The 13,742-nt window shown below is 37.4% G+C and overlaps 1 protein-coding gene across 3 annotated transcripts in view; it reads right to left on the bottom strand.

Moving 5' to 3' along the window:
• The window catches only part of FOCAD (focadhesin), a 93,456-nt gene that overhangs the window by 42,807 nt on the left and 36,907 nt on the right, over positions 1 to 13,742 (bottom strand). For all 3 annotated transcript variants that reach the window (XM_008630855.2, XM_017730599.1, XM_017730600.1), the window contains 6 exons: positions 9,923 to 10,027; positions 8,879 to 8,980; positions 7,624 to 7,754; positions 5,916 to 6,042; positions 829 to 963; positions 400 to 450 (listed from right to left, as the gene is read on the bottom strand). In XM_008630855.2, the coding sequence (XP_008629077.1) occupies positions 400 to 450; positions 829 to 963; positions 5,916 to 6,042; positions 7,624 to 7,754; positions 8,879 to 8,980; positions 9,923 to 10,027 (651 nt within the window). The remainder of the gene's footprint in view (positions 1 to 399; positions 451 to 828; positions 964 to 5,915; positions 6,043 to 7,623; positions 7,755 to 8,878; positions 8,981 to 9,922; positions 10,028 to 13,742) is intronic.

The raw sequence follows: 13,742 nt of genomic DNA, 5'->3' as shown, positions 1-13,742 counted from the left end.
ACTGAGATGAGGTCTGTCCTCAGTCTCCTCTTCTCCAGGCTGAACAGAACAAGTGACCTCAGCTGCCCCTCAAGGCCCTTCACCATCTTTGTGACCGTTCTTTGGATGTTCTCAAGCAGTTTAAAATCTTTCTCATATTGTGGTGCCCAAAACTGCCCCCAGGACTTGAGGTGAGGTCATACTAGTGCAGAGTTTGTTTCGTAATTCTCCTTGGAAATGGCAGAAGTTACTTCAGTTACCACGTTTCATGTGTAGTACATTGCCTCAGAAACAGTGTTAAGCAACAAGAACAAAACCCTATTAGAAAATGAGATTACTGACACTGTCTTGACAGAAAAGTACAAAACTTAATATCCCTTACTGACATCAGAAATCAACATTTTCAATTGTATCACTTACTTTGTTCTGTGTATTGCTCCAAAGAAAGCTGATAACTTGAGCTTTGAATTTCTACAAAAGCAAAGGAAATACGCATTTATGCTTTCTTTGACCAAATAAGCAGCTGAAATAGAGGCAGTTACCTGAAACAACTTATTGCCACATCAACATACATTGAGTTAGGAAAGTGGAATGGGTGCAGCTTTGAACTCCATCCACATGTCCTCGCATTCTGTGAGAGTGATACCATGGATTAGCCTCGCACTAGAATTTCCCACCTATCTCCCAGGATTCACTAATGCAAGTGAAAATTGTGAAACTATAAACGTGCATTTGACTAATCTGAACTAGGTAGTGGGTGCAATTTTATCAAAATTAAGCAGGCGCTTGTAGAAGTTATATACAAATGTATACTAAAAGAAAGACTCACCTTACTCCATAAGTACCTACCTCAAATTCATTTGTATTCACTGTTAATGAGGGAACCAGGGAAAACAATTCATTCAGTGCTTTTAAAATGAGGGGTCTTGTATCACAACTCAGCTTTGGTGACAGAGCATTCCATGTAGAACGGATACAAACAACCTGGAAGCAAAGTGGGAAGCATCCTTACTAACAGCTATCCCAACTTCACTTAAACAATGTTTCTTTCCAGTGCTTGTCCTTGCTCTTCCTTCTTGAGAACAGGAATTAATATATGGTTCATAAACAGTAAAAAAGAAAGCATGTTGAAAATTCACTAGTATATCAACTGACATAACGCAGTAATACTGCACAGTACTTCACCAGGGAAAGCAACTACCAGTAGGAATAAATAGCACACTGTTAGCAATACACAAAGCTGTACATCTCTCTTCATACCACATCAGTGCTCTACTTAACTTCGTCAAATTAGCTAAAAAGCAAGCTGTCTCAGGGAATTCAACAGGATGAAAGCAGAGGAAGTCACCAAGGAATCTATTTTTGCTGGTAACCCTCCAAAACAAAATGCCTTTAATACTTAATCAAAGCCAAAAAAATTTGCAGAACAAATGCAAAACACAAAAGTTCAGGAATCCAGAAACCGCTGGAAACTGTCAAACTACAATAAATACTGAACACTAATACCTAATACTGAACACATTTACACTGTAACTAGAGCACAACAGGATGCATAACTGGTCTTCCAGGATACATAATTTCCCTCCTGGAAACAACAGTTTCCAGGTAACCAGAGAAACAATTCTCTTGGTAACCAGCCATGTATTTTCCTGAAAACTTAAGTAATTCCAGTGCAGTATTTCATCAAACCTTAATGTTGCTACCTGTGGAGAACTTAATATTTCAGAATTTTGCCACCATATCTAAAATAATTCTGTCTATAATAATCTGTTGTTACCATTTGTCTTTCAGATTTCAGGCTCCACTTCAAAAAAAAGGAGTACAAAATAGGAAAAAATACAAACCAAATAAACAACAAAAAACCCCAACAAACAAAACCAAAAACCCCAAGAAACTACAACTCTATTCACCCTACTCCACCCTCCCCACAGAACCACAACACAAAGAAAAACCCCAAACCCCAAACCATGTATGCTTAGAACCAAAGTCTAGACGAAAATTTAAAAATAGCAATGGCAAAGGGAAGTATAATTTTCAGCCTTCTAAAGGGAAAAACTGCAAATCAGGACTTTGAATAATCTGAGAAAATTCCAGGAAAAGGTCTTTCAGGCATAAAAAATTACAACAAAGAAACAGAAAATGAAGACATTGAGAAACACAAATTCATCTACATAATGAAATCAAATAAAGGCATGTTTATGAAGATATTCCCCAAAGGCATTAAGAAAGGTAGTTTTAGTATTATTCTGCACTGAAAAAACAGAATATTTGGTAACACTGAATGCAGGTAATTGCCAAATTAAGCAGTCACTTCAGTGAGTGTAAAACACATATCAGGGTGCAGTTTAAAAATCCAAAGATGTATTTCAAGTTGAATCCATTTCAGGAATAGCAAACCCATGAGTGTGTTTCTATGGTAACAACCACTGATGGCTAGAAAGACCTCATCTGATAACATTCCAAGGGAAAATGATACCTCTCTTTCCATTCTTTCAAAACAGACCATTTGCAAGAATAAGAAAAAAGGTCTTCCAGCATTCAGAAAGGTAGACATATCTATTAGCACTGGAAGTTCCTCCTCAGCTATCTAGAAATAGTAAATTTGTAATGAGTTAGCTGTCTGGAAAACACAACATGTATTAATATGTAGAGAAAAGAAGTTGTGCATTTGTGGAATTGGATACTGTAATTTACGAAGACTAAAAAATCATTAGCTAGCCAAGCATGTTTAATTTCATTCTTTCCTATAGTAACACACATATTCTCCAACTTCAGCTAAGAGGTGAAAAAAGGCCTTAAAAATGGCCAGCATTCTAACAGAAGTTTCAGATTTAGCTTAGGACTATAGAATTCCTTTTCAAAAGGTATTTCCTCGACTTGCAACATAACAGCTGTCCTACAAAAAACTCCTACCAAATGACATACTGTAAACCGGAACAGGGGGATGGGAACAGTGGGGAAACTGGTACTTTACACACTATAAATCCCACAGTAAACAAAAAAAGGTTATAAAAGCAGTAATAACCTTGACATGATGTCTTCCTGGAGGAATGGGCAACTGTGATAAATATCTTATGATGAAGTTTATCTGCTAGTCATGAATCCCCAAGGAAAAGCTCTGTGATTCCATAGACACTGTTAAGCTTGACAAAGCTGTCCTCTGAAAATGCAAAATATTCTAGAAAACTAGCAAGATAAGAGAATTTTACAAAACTGGTATGCCAATTACTGTCTGAAAAAAAAGGATCGGTGCTATTCAGAAAACGTGTTTACAGATCTAGACATGCTAGTGTCATACTTTGGTAAAAGTTCTTAAGTCTGTTTTCATTTTTTGTTGTGTGGGTTTTTTTCATTCTGGTTTGTTCCAATTAATATATCATTGTCATCTGGAGACATTAACAACCACACAGCACTTTTGGTACAATGCTTTTTAGTTTACATTTATGTTTTCTTGTTATTTTTAAAATTTATTTTAAAATAGCAAGCTTGCCACCGCACAAAACACTGACTTCCAGATGGGAAAAATTAAAAGCTAAATTATACAGATGATGAGGAGAGACAAAGCACTTCAGCTTCAGGTGACCTACTGCCCTAAAAGGGTGAGAAATCTTAGGAGAAAAACAGAGAACAACAACATTTAAACGGAAAGGGGATCTAAAAACTGTACTTAGCAATTTTATTCTTGACTGTTTCTTGGCTTGCATACTCTGCTTGATACATGAAATCAATTAGATGCCAGAAGAGCCTCATATGAAGTACACTAGCTTCTGTTGACATCACTGGAGAAAAAACAAATTACATGCCGAGAAACAGGAAATGTGATCTGGCAAGAACTGCATGGGTTTTTTCCATTTTTGATGTGCAAGTCACTGTGCATTATTCATTAAAGATGTTTTGTTATACCTACCAAACAAGAAGTTGGGGCGGGGAGGAGGAGGAGGGAGCTAGCCCTTCTTGCAAGTCCTGCAAAAGCTAAGCTTGTACTATTAACACCATTCATGTAGGATGCACTTCGAGCAAAGTCACTACCTTTATACAAAATAATTACTGCAGCCAGCAGAATGGATAACTATTCTTACACAAGAGTGAACCAAAAAAAAGAAATCAATGTTACAGCACATTTTGTTACCACATTACTTTTACAAAGGAGCCTTTCTGAGACTCTCAGAACTGAACCCTGACAAAGCCATAGGTGTATAGGGTTCCATCATCAACTGAGTGAACACTATACGTATGAAAACATAATTTATTATTCTGGTTCAGAAGTTGACTGAAAGTGACGTGCTCTCTAAAATCTTACATCTAAGCAGCTGCACACAGAAAAGCTCGGAGACTATATCCCTTTCCCTTAAGTCACTGACAGAGACAGAAAACACCAAAACAAAACCAATCTCTATGATTATGTCCTTCCTGCACTGCAAACTAGAGTCTAAATAATAAATAAGAGACAGACTAAATAACTTAACCCAAATGGTCACCCAGCTTGCCAAACAGCAAGAAAACTCCCTGTTAAAGTTTCAGAACAGCTAGGCGGTAGATTTGGTCTCCCACAACATTACACTGTAGTTGGGGAAATCAGGCGAGTTGAATTTGGACAGGAAAAATTGGTAATGTTCACGAAGTCTGTCTGTCCATCTTCCTTTCCTCCTTCCTTATATCCTTCCTTCCTTCCATCCTGAGTAGTCTTAGCTTTCCAGTCCTCAACAGTGGTACAGTATACATCTGTTTTCAAATGAGGCTATTAGAGTAGGATGTGACATTTATCATATACCTAACGCCTGCTTCTTTGCAAGACAAAGTCTAAATATAATCCAGCCTGGGAAAAAATTGATTCAATACCAACGCCAGCATTCAAGAATCTATGCGACCTTAAGAAGAGCCAAATTCCACATCAAAGGCAAACAAAAAATTACCCTGAATAAATTGTTTCTTAGCAGCCATTGTCTGAAGATTTTTAATTATACTGAATACTGGTATCTATGAATGATTCACTGTACTGTTCATGAACTGCTAAGTGATTTCAAATACCGTGGCAATGGGTGGCCCTACTGCAGTAAACACTGCAGTGAAAGTGTATTAGTGGAAAACCTTCTCAGCAGAGAATGGGTAATCAAATATTCCTGCAGGATATAATCAGTCCACTACTCTGATGGCCTGTACAGTACAGCTTGTCAGTAGTAGATTCACAGCATGACTGTGCCTGTATCACAACTCCTGCAATGTCACTGGCTGGGATGTGGATACAAAGAGCCTTGTCCCCTAACTCAGAGATACCATAGCATCGCAGTACTATTTGGGTTCAAAGGGACCTCAGGGTATTTCCAGCCCAGACTCCTGCTCAGAGCACGGTTACAATGAGATCAGATCCAGTTGCTCAGGGTTGTATCCAAAAGGAAGGAGAAAATCTCCAGGGGAGGACACAGCACAGTCTCTACGGGCAGCTTGTCCCAAAGCTTACTTGTCCTCTTCATCAGTAAGCAATACATGCATTATGGTAAAAGAGAATCCTCCCAGCTGTTAGTGATTTCACTCCCTATCTGGTACACTCTATGAATGAGACCCAGCAGGGCAGGCCAGCAAGAAGACACAAAAATTAGATTATTTAAGTGCTTTTCAGCCAATCAGAATTATGCACCAAACAGTCTTTCTTTTCAAATCTCAAGGCAAGATGCATGGAAGGATGTCTTTGCAGCAAATTGCAAAGCTGATTTAAAATTTCAGCCCATGCACTGAAGGGCTGATCGCCTGTAGCAGAAGGTCACAGTACAACTTCCCAGGAACTATGAACTTATGTTGGAAGAGAGGAATTAAATTTGTCAGAAGAAAAAGAAATTCTGCAGCAATTCAGTGTACTCTTAAAAAAAAGCCAACTGGGAAAAAAGTTCATGAACCACAAGCAAAACTCAAAACACAAGGACGAGCCAATTTAATCTTACCTCAGCCTCACAAAGTGCCCGGAGACCCTGTAATACTATGGCAGCGGGTGAAGCTTGATCAGGTTTTGTGCATTCATTTAATACCTGGGAAATTGCAGCCAACATGTCTGCTCCATGCTGGTATGGTCTAAAGGAAAAAACCATGAAGACAGAAGGCAATATTCACACATACACACAAGCTATAATTTATACACAAAAATTTATTAAGTACTGCTTCTGTTTAAGTGACAAGTAAAACTGCCTAGAACTGGGAGTTCACACAAAAAAAATACAAGGTGGATATGACAGAGAGCTCTAAAGGCTGAGTGACACAGGGAATTAAATCAGCAGGCATCAAGTTCCAAATAAGAGATCATGGAGTGGTTAAGTTATAGATGGTTTTATCTAAGCATGTTGTGTACACCAAAAGATGACAAAATTCAAGAAGGGACTGAGAATGGAAGTCCAAATGTGCTATTAGAGACACTATTTTACGCTTCTTTGTTGCAGTCTCCTGCAAGTAATCACTACTGTGTATTGGTGGAGATTCTGGCACCAAAGGTTTTCTGTCCCTCTTATATCAGATAGCTACATTTTTCCGTTTTTTTTTTCTGCTGCAATGCCCTTTGTCTTTCCCTCAGTGACTGCATGGGCTGCTTTAGCTTTCCAGTCTTTAACTATCCATTCAGTTTTATTGTGTTGTGGTGGGCAAGGTGTTCAACAGTTCCTCATACTATCTCTCTAAGACATTCTGGTAAAAGGTATCTGGTAGGTGACTTACATGCATGGTAAATTGTGACTTATCTATTTGCTCACACTTTCTTCCAAATAATTTCTAAATGCATGAAGAGTGTGCATACACCTGAACTCCAACTATGCCATTTACCTGGCAAAAAGAGTATTACAGGTGCATTGTGATTTCTCTCTTGCTTTTTACTTTTAAAAAATTTCTTGAAAATTACTGTTTGGCATAATGGAAAAAGGTTGAAGAGGTAAAGGAAAAGGTCTTTTCTTTAGGACCTTGGTTTTTTAGTTGATGCTTAAAAGATATATGAATCTTCTCAGCTGTTAGTAACTGACCTTCAAGAAGAAAAGTGAAAACTGGAACCCAAGGTAAGTGACAAATAGAAAAGGTTATATTGTGCACATAAAACCAGGAAGTAAATACCAATGCATTTAAAATTACTCTTTACAGGAACTGTAAATTATTATCAAGTACTGATATTCATGGATTGTTAGAGCTGAAAAGATTCAATGTGTCATCCAGTTAGACTTGCACAACCACTGTATTACATCTGAATAAAGACCAAAAATGTGCATGTGACAAAATACGGTTTTCAGAAAAAACATTATATCGTTCTTTGAATAGATCAAAAGAGAGACCATTAGCTGTTTCTTCCATTTTTTCATCTCTCACTTTTTCTAATTTGGAAGTGTTATGCCTGAAGTTTCTATCCTGGATCAGTATAGGATGCATCTTTTGTTCCAGGATGAAGGCCATTTAATTTTAACAGCATTTATATGTATGTTCTATTAGTCATAATAGAAAACCCCAAACTTAGTAGCTGCTCAGGTTGGCAACAGCTGAGTCAGTGTCTCAACTAGAAAAATACTACTCAGAATTAATGTATCAGAATAAGTAAAAATAATGATGCAGCTTTTCTGAAAACAGCTGTTTTATATATATATAAAGATATATACAAAGATATAAGATGGCTAACACACTTACCTCAGCCTACATATATCTCTTATACAAGCAGCTTTAGCAATCAGCTTTTCCCATTGAGCATCTTTGTCAACAGACACAGAGGGCATATCAGACATCGCCAAGAACTTCTGCAGTTCCGGGTAAATTCGATCCTAGAAGAGATTTCATTTTAAAATGATCATCACACCTTCAAAAGTGTGACAGGATTTTCAGTTGGTAACACTTCTACAGGACTTCTAAATACCACTTTGATTTTTATTATTGCATACCATGTTTTGCCTTTTTTCATTATTAGACTCTAATGCTACATTGAAATCTAAGCAGCTTTTGCAGACCACATCTCTACTGCACCTTTAAAAAATGAGAAGCAAAGGATTGTCACATAACCTGTGCTGGTTTTGGCTGGGGTAGAGTTAATTCTCTTCACAGTGGCTGGTGTGTGCCTGTGTTTTGGATTTGTGCTGGACACAGGGTGGATAATACAGAGATGTTTTTGTAACTGCTGTGCAGGACTTACACACAGCCAAGGCCTTTTCTGCTTTTCATGCTTCATGCTGGGGAGGAGTTTGGGGGTGCTTGTGAAAATGGGAGGAGACACAGCCAGGACAGGTGAGCCAAACTGACCAAAGGGGCATTCTAGACCATATGACATCATGCACAGGATATAAAGTAGAGGAAAGAAGGAGGAAGGGGGAGATGTTTGGACTCATGATGTTTGTCTTCCCAAGCCACCACTACACGTGATCTTTCTCCTGGAGATGGCTGAACACCTGTCTGCGCATGGAAAGCAGTTGAATAATTCCTTGTTTTGTTTTGTTTATGTGCACAGCTTTTACTTTCCCTATTAAACAATCTATCTCAACCCACCAGTTTTCTCCCTTTTACCCTTCCAATTTTCTCCCCAGTCTCACTGGTGGTGGGGGTGTGAGTGAATGGCTGTGTGGTACTTGGTTGCTGGCTGGGGTTAAACCACAACACTAAGGTCTTGCTCTTACTGCACGTAAGGAAAAGCAGAAAGCTGTCCTTCAAACAAATGTATTTTCTAATCCCAGTTTGAGATCTCACTAAATGAAAAGTAAGTTTCATGAAAGACATACTACTGAAATTATTTCACTAGAACAAGATCAGAATAGGCACCATTAACACCATTTATGTTACAGTGCTGATAATGACATGCTAGTAGCAGTAATGCTCCGAAATTATTTTCTTCCTTCATTAGAGATAATGAAGTTTTTCAACTGGACTTATTACAGTGACACTACAAGGATATTCTAACCTGTCTTTCCCATAATGATGTCATCAGCCGTGAGGCAATTGCTCTGAGCTTTGGCGTGCTCCCCAGCATGTGTATGGCACGTAGAATCTGAGCTACACAAACCTGAAAGAAATTTTTAACCAAGTGTTGTTATTTTGTATGTCCACGGACAAAGACTAATCTACAAATCACTGTTTTACAACCAAGTACAACCAGGAAATAACTGTCCAACTGGAATATCAGAAATAAACTGAAAGTCATTTTCCTAAAAACTTTAGCAAATAACAAGACCAAGAGCATCCTCTCATGACATATATAATGATCATACAGTGTAGACAGTAAAGCGTAATGTACATCACACCTTAAAACAAATATCATATTCCATCCAAAATACTACAAAGTAATGGAGTGTGGGAGACAGAGGAGTAGAAACTCCTGCAATTAAAGGAGGCTTTGATTTACAACCCTGGAAGAGACTAGGCCTGGCTTAATTGACAGAGATTTGTGAACTTTAAGCAAAAGGATTACAAACTTGTATTCCTATCATTATAAGTAAAATTGTACACTGGGTGTTTTGGTGAAGGGTTTTAAAATATAATAGTGTGATTTTATATAGTTTAAGTTAAGAATGTAGATGGTATAACAGAGACATCATGTGTACGTGACATGAGAAGTTATTGGTCAAGACATAGCTGCATTGCACTGAGAAGTGCCACAGGTCATTAATCTAAAACAAAGTGTCGTTTTAAGTATCTATTGGATTAGAAAATTATAAATTACGATGTAACCCTAAATCTTGGGACTAGTCGCCATTACTCGGAGGTGGTGTAAAATCTCACGCCTCGACTGATGCGTTTGTTACTTTAAACAATAAATTCGTGTAATTGCATAGTCCCATCCCCTAAAGTTGTTTTCCTCCGACACGTGAAAGTGCGGGAAACGGACAATGGAGAAGCTTAAAAATCAGTTAAGCATGTTATACATTGCTTAGTCCAAATAATTTTTATAAATACATGACCTTTTATTGATACAGTTTTCATTTTACTAAAAATTTTTCATTCTGACCTTATGTACACCGAGTGTAGGCAATGTATACAATATATCCCTGTAAACTGCAGGCTCCAAAGGTCTTCCCAATTTAAATATCAGAACCGGGATCAGATTTGGGACCTGAAATAGAACAAATGTATGAAATAAATTGGAATTTGCAAAATTTCCCAACATGACACCTTACTAAACACAGTGAACTTGTCCCAACATATTAAAACTCATATCTTTTATGTATTTTTTTTGCCTGTATATATGACTAACCTGTCATATAATACAATATAATACAATATAATTTATTGCATTCTTTACCATATGGTACAAAATTTCCAGAGGGCTGCTGCTGAAGTGACAATAAAGGAAAGGAGACTTATTTATCTCCATTCCCTTTTTAATCAGATTTTCAGTATTTTCACACCTGCAGGTGCTAGAGTTTTTTCTTCTACTCCTCCTTATCACTGTGTGATTAATCCTAAATTAAATCTACTCATGATGTCCTCATTTTATTCCCAGCTTGGTTTTATGACTACTTAAAACACAAACACACAGAGACACACAAATATATATGCTATTTATACATGATACATATATATACACATGTATATATGTACATATGTATATATATGTGTGTGCGTGAGTGGTTTATAGATAGTGGTTTAAAAAAAATGGAAAATTCTGCTACAGCATTTGTTTCAACATGCATTTTTACATGAGCAGATGATGACATTTTTCACTGTAAAATGATCTGTCTCAGTCCACAGGAAGAGTAATAATTAATAATTCAAGTACTCTTGGATTTTGTATACTTGGCTCTGTTCTGGTTCCAAATCACAGACCGAAAGAAAATACTGTTTGTTCTACAAGACATCACTGTCTTTACAGTTCAGCAATCTAAATTTGTGCTTCCACAAACTTAAACTAAGTTCTGAAATCTGCACTTACCACCTAATTAATTAACCATAAAGCATTATTTTTTTCAATTTTCCAAATAGCACTCGACATTCTCAAATAGCATAAATCCTTTTATAAACCAAAAAATTTCCAAATTTTTGGAGAATTGACTAGTCTTCCTCTTTCTCTATTTCTCAAGGTTGTTGTCTACCTTCTACAGAATCAATCATCGCCTATGACCTGCCTAGAAAGAGGACAGGCTTTATGTAAATATTTCAAAGCACAGTCAATAAATAGGGTAGTATCCATTTGATTAGCTTTTCACACCCAAACTTAAAGCAACTTCCCACCGGCAACCTCCCTCCCCTTTCTTTCAAACTTTTGGATTTAAGAAAAGCTGGACTGTTTTACAGCTTCTGTTGTGTCCTGATTTTGGCTAGGCTAGAACTAAGTTTCTTCACAGTACCTTGTTGGCAATGATTTGTCATCAAAACAGTGTTTTTGTCAACAAAACAGTGTTGAAAACACTGATGTTCCCAGCTGTCATGATATTCTTTAAAGTAGAAAAGGGCATGGGGGAAGTAAGTCATACCACTTCTCTAGCACATGGCAGAATTGATTAATGTAAATTCTGGTCCCAGTTATAATTCAGCAACAAGATGTCTGCATTAATATTGAAACACAGGAAAGTGAAACCTGCACTTAAAACATGAGATTTAATTTGCTGCCCAACCTTTTCTTCCCGCTCCCTAACTGTAATGATTTGTTTAAGCTAATCTCTGCACAAGGCAGTTGTATTTCCCCATTTTACCCATGCCAAAGGCACAACAGCATTGCCCGAGAGAAAATTATGTACATTAGTATACAGGAAGAAAACTAAAACTAATTTCCTGATTAAAGAGAACCCAAAAGAAGACTTGAGTGCCAAAGGCTCAACATGGTCAAAGCAAGACCCTGCTTTGGTTAAATCAAGCCCTAGGTAACGGGGAGATTGCGCAGAAACCAAATAATACAGGTAGACAAAAAGTCCCCTTGAATATAGGAGACTTGATAGAGGAAAGCAGTTTTATTTCTGGGCACCTGTTTTACCTTGAGTGTCAAGAAAAAAATACATCACCTGATCTACTGTTACCTAAATCTTTGAATGATACAAGGTAAACTGCAGGGTGATGAGTAAGCAGTGGGCATTCGGTATCTTTGGGGTAGCAGTAATCATTAACACTAACACAGCGACCTGCATCACCATGTTAAGTTCCAGAATTCTCAAGGAAGTCCTCCAGTGGATCCTCCAGTGATCCACTGATACATAAGTTTTTCATACAACTGTTAACACATACGAGTAGGGAAAAAATGTCTTCTAAAAAAATTACCCAAAATGTTTTGTATGCAGCAGAATAATTGGAGGGCTCTCAGCTCAGCGGATAAGAGGATTTTGTCAATTCTTTAAACCCATATCCATCCCTGATAAATGCTGTGCTGGGCAAATAAGCTACAAAGGACAGCAGTAGAGATGACAGATATATCATTATAACGATCAGCGTCCTTATCTAAGTTGCTTACTTCCTATCTCTTCCCATAGTACCCCTTCTGCTTCCCAGAGGCAGGTTCTTGGGCAACTCTGTTTCATCTTAAGGTAGTTCTCTAGTCAGTAGACTACTTCCTTCATTTTTCTCAGTTGTAGCTATACTGGACTACACATGAGCAGTGAGACCAATTGATATTCAAAATAAATGATATTCATAATCCTTAGTTATAAATAGCATTCAAACTCTTTAAAGTCAGTCTGCTTAAGCCCAGCCTTCATCAGCTGTGATGGGAAGCTCATTTCAAGTCCTCTGTCTACATTAATTATCTTGTTATGAAGTTTATTCTACATTAAACATATATTAAATCAAAGTTCTACAACAACTTTTACACTAACATCTAGTAAACACATACTAAGTTTGATTTATGAAATTCTGAGGAAACATTTAAGCACGTGCTACTGTAAAGACAGTTATAAACTCCTTTAAAAGTATTATCCTTTACAGTCTGTTTGTTTTGAACTGTATATTTCAATTGTAAGATTAGGAAAAACTCCAAAATGTTCTGGTACAGCAAAGTTGCTCCTCTCTTCATCGCCCTCATATAATGAACAAACAGTGCTGGGATTAATTTCAATACTAAATTTATGCTACATCTTCATCAAGGGCGTAACAGCTCCACAAAGCTGATACGACAATTCACTAGTTCTCAGTAGGCAGGAAACAGCTTCAGAGTGGGACGCATGCTGCCTTTCAACACCGCCTTCTGCATTCCACGTGGTACCAGAGGATGCAGAAGTTAGGTCAAGTCTGTCATTAGGAATCTGAAGGAGGGTTTCAAGATCATGTTTTTTGATTTTAAAAATAATTTGCATCACAAAAATGATGCTAAGGTTCCCCAACAATTCTCACTTTCAAAATAAAACTAAACATGTGATAGAAAATGATATTATTTAATAAATACACCTGAGAAGCATTCTCTGCCATTTGGTGGCCTGATTTCTTTTTTCTGAGCTACGGGACAGCTGTTCTTCTTCAAAACCACAAGCTAAGGGAGGACAGCAAGTTCCATTTCTGGGCTGAATTTTGGCAGATCAACCACCAACCTAGTTGTCCAGTAGGCAAGACAGTGAAATGAGAAGGCTTCTGAAAGCATATAGTACTCTGGCATTTCTTGCTTCAATGAGCAAGACAAAATTACTGGACAATTCAGACAAATGAAGGAAAAAATTTTTCAGATAAGTGCATAAATGTAGCTAAGTTTCTGTTTATAAAACTATAAAATACATTTCTCTCAAAAATCAGAAGCACTTTTTAGAAAACACAAGCCAGGTCTTCAAAAGTTTCATGTACTCTAGCGGGATCCTAATCAGTAAGTTACAACCGTGAAGAGTCTGTTCACAAGCTCGGACTATGACATGATT

Source organism: Corvus brachyrhynchos, unplaced genomic scaffold (genome assembly GCF_000691975.1).
Source record: "Corvus brachyrhynchos isolate BGI_N302 unplaced genomic scaffold, ASM69197v1 scaffold93, whole genome shotgun sequence".
In the NCBI taxonomy this organism is placed as follows: Eukaryota; Metazoa; Chordata; class Aves; order Passeriformes; family Corvidae; genus Corvus; species Corvus brachyrhynchos.
The sequence above is the reverse complement of the archived record's forward strand: the minus strand, read 5'-3'. Positions and strand labels throughout refer to the sequence as shown.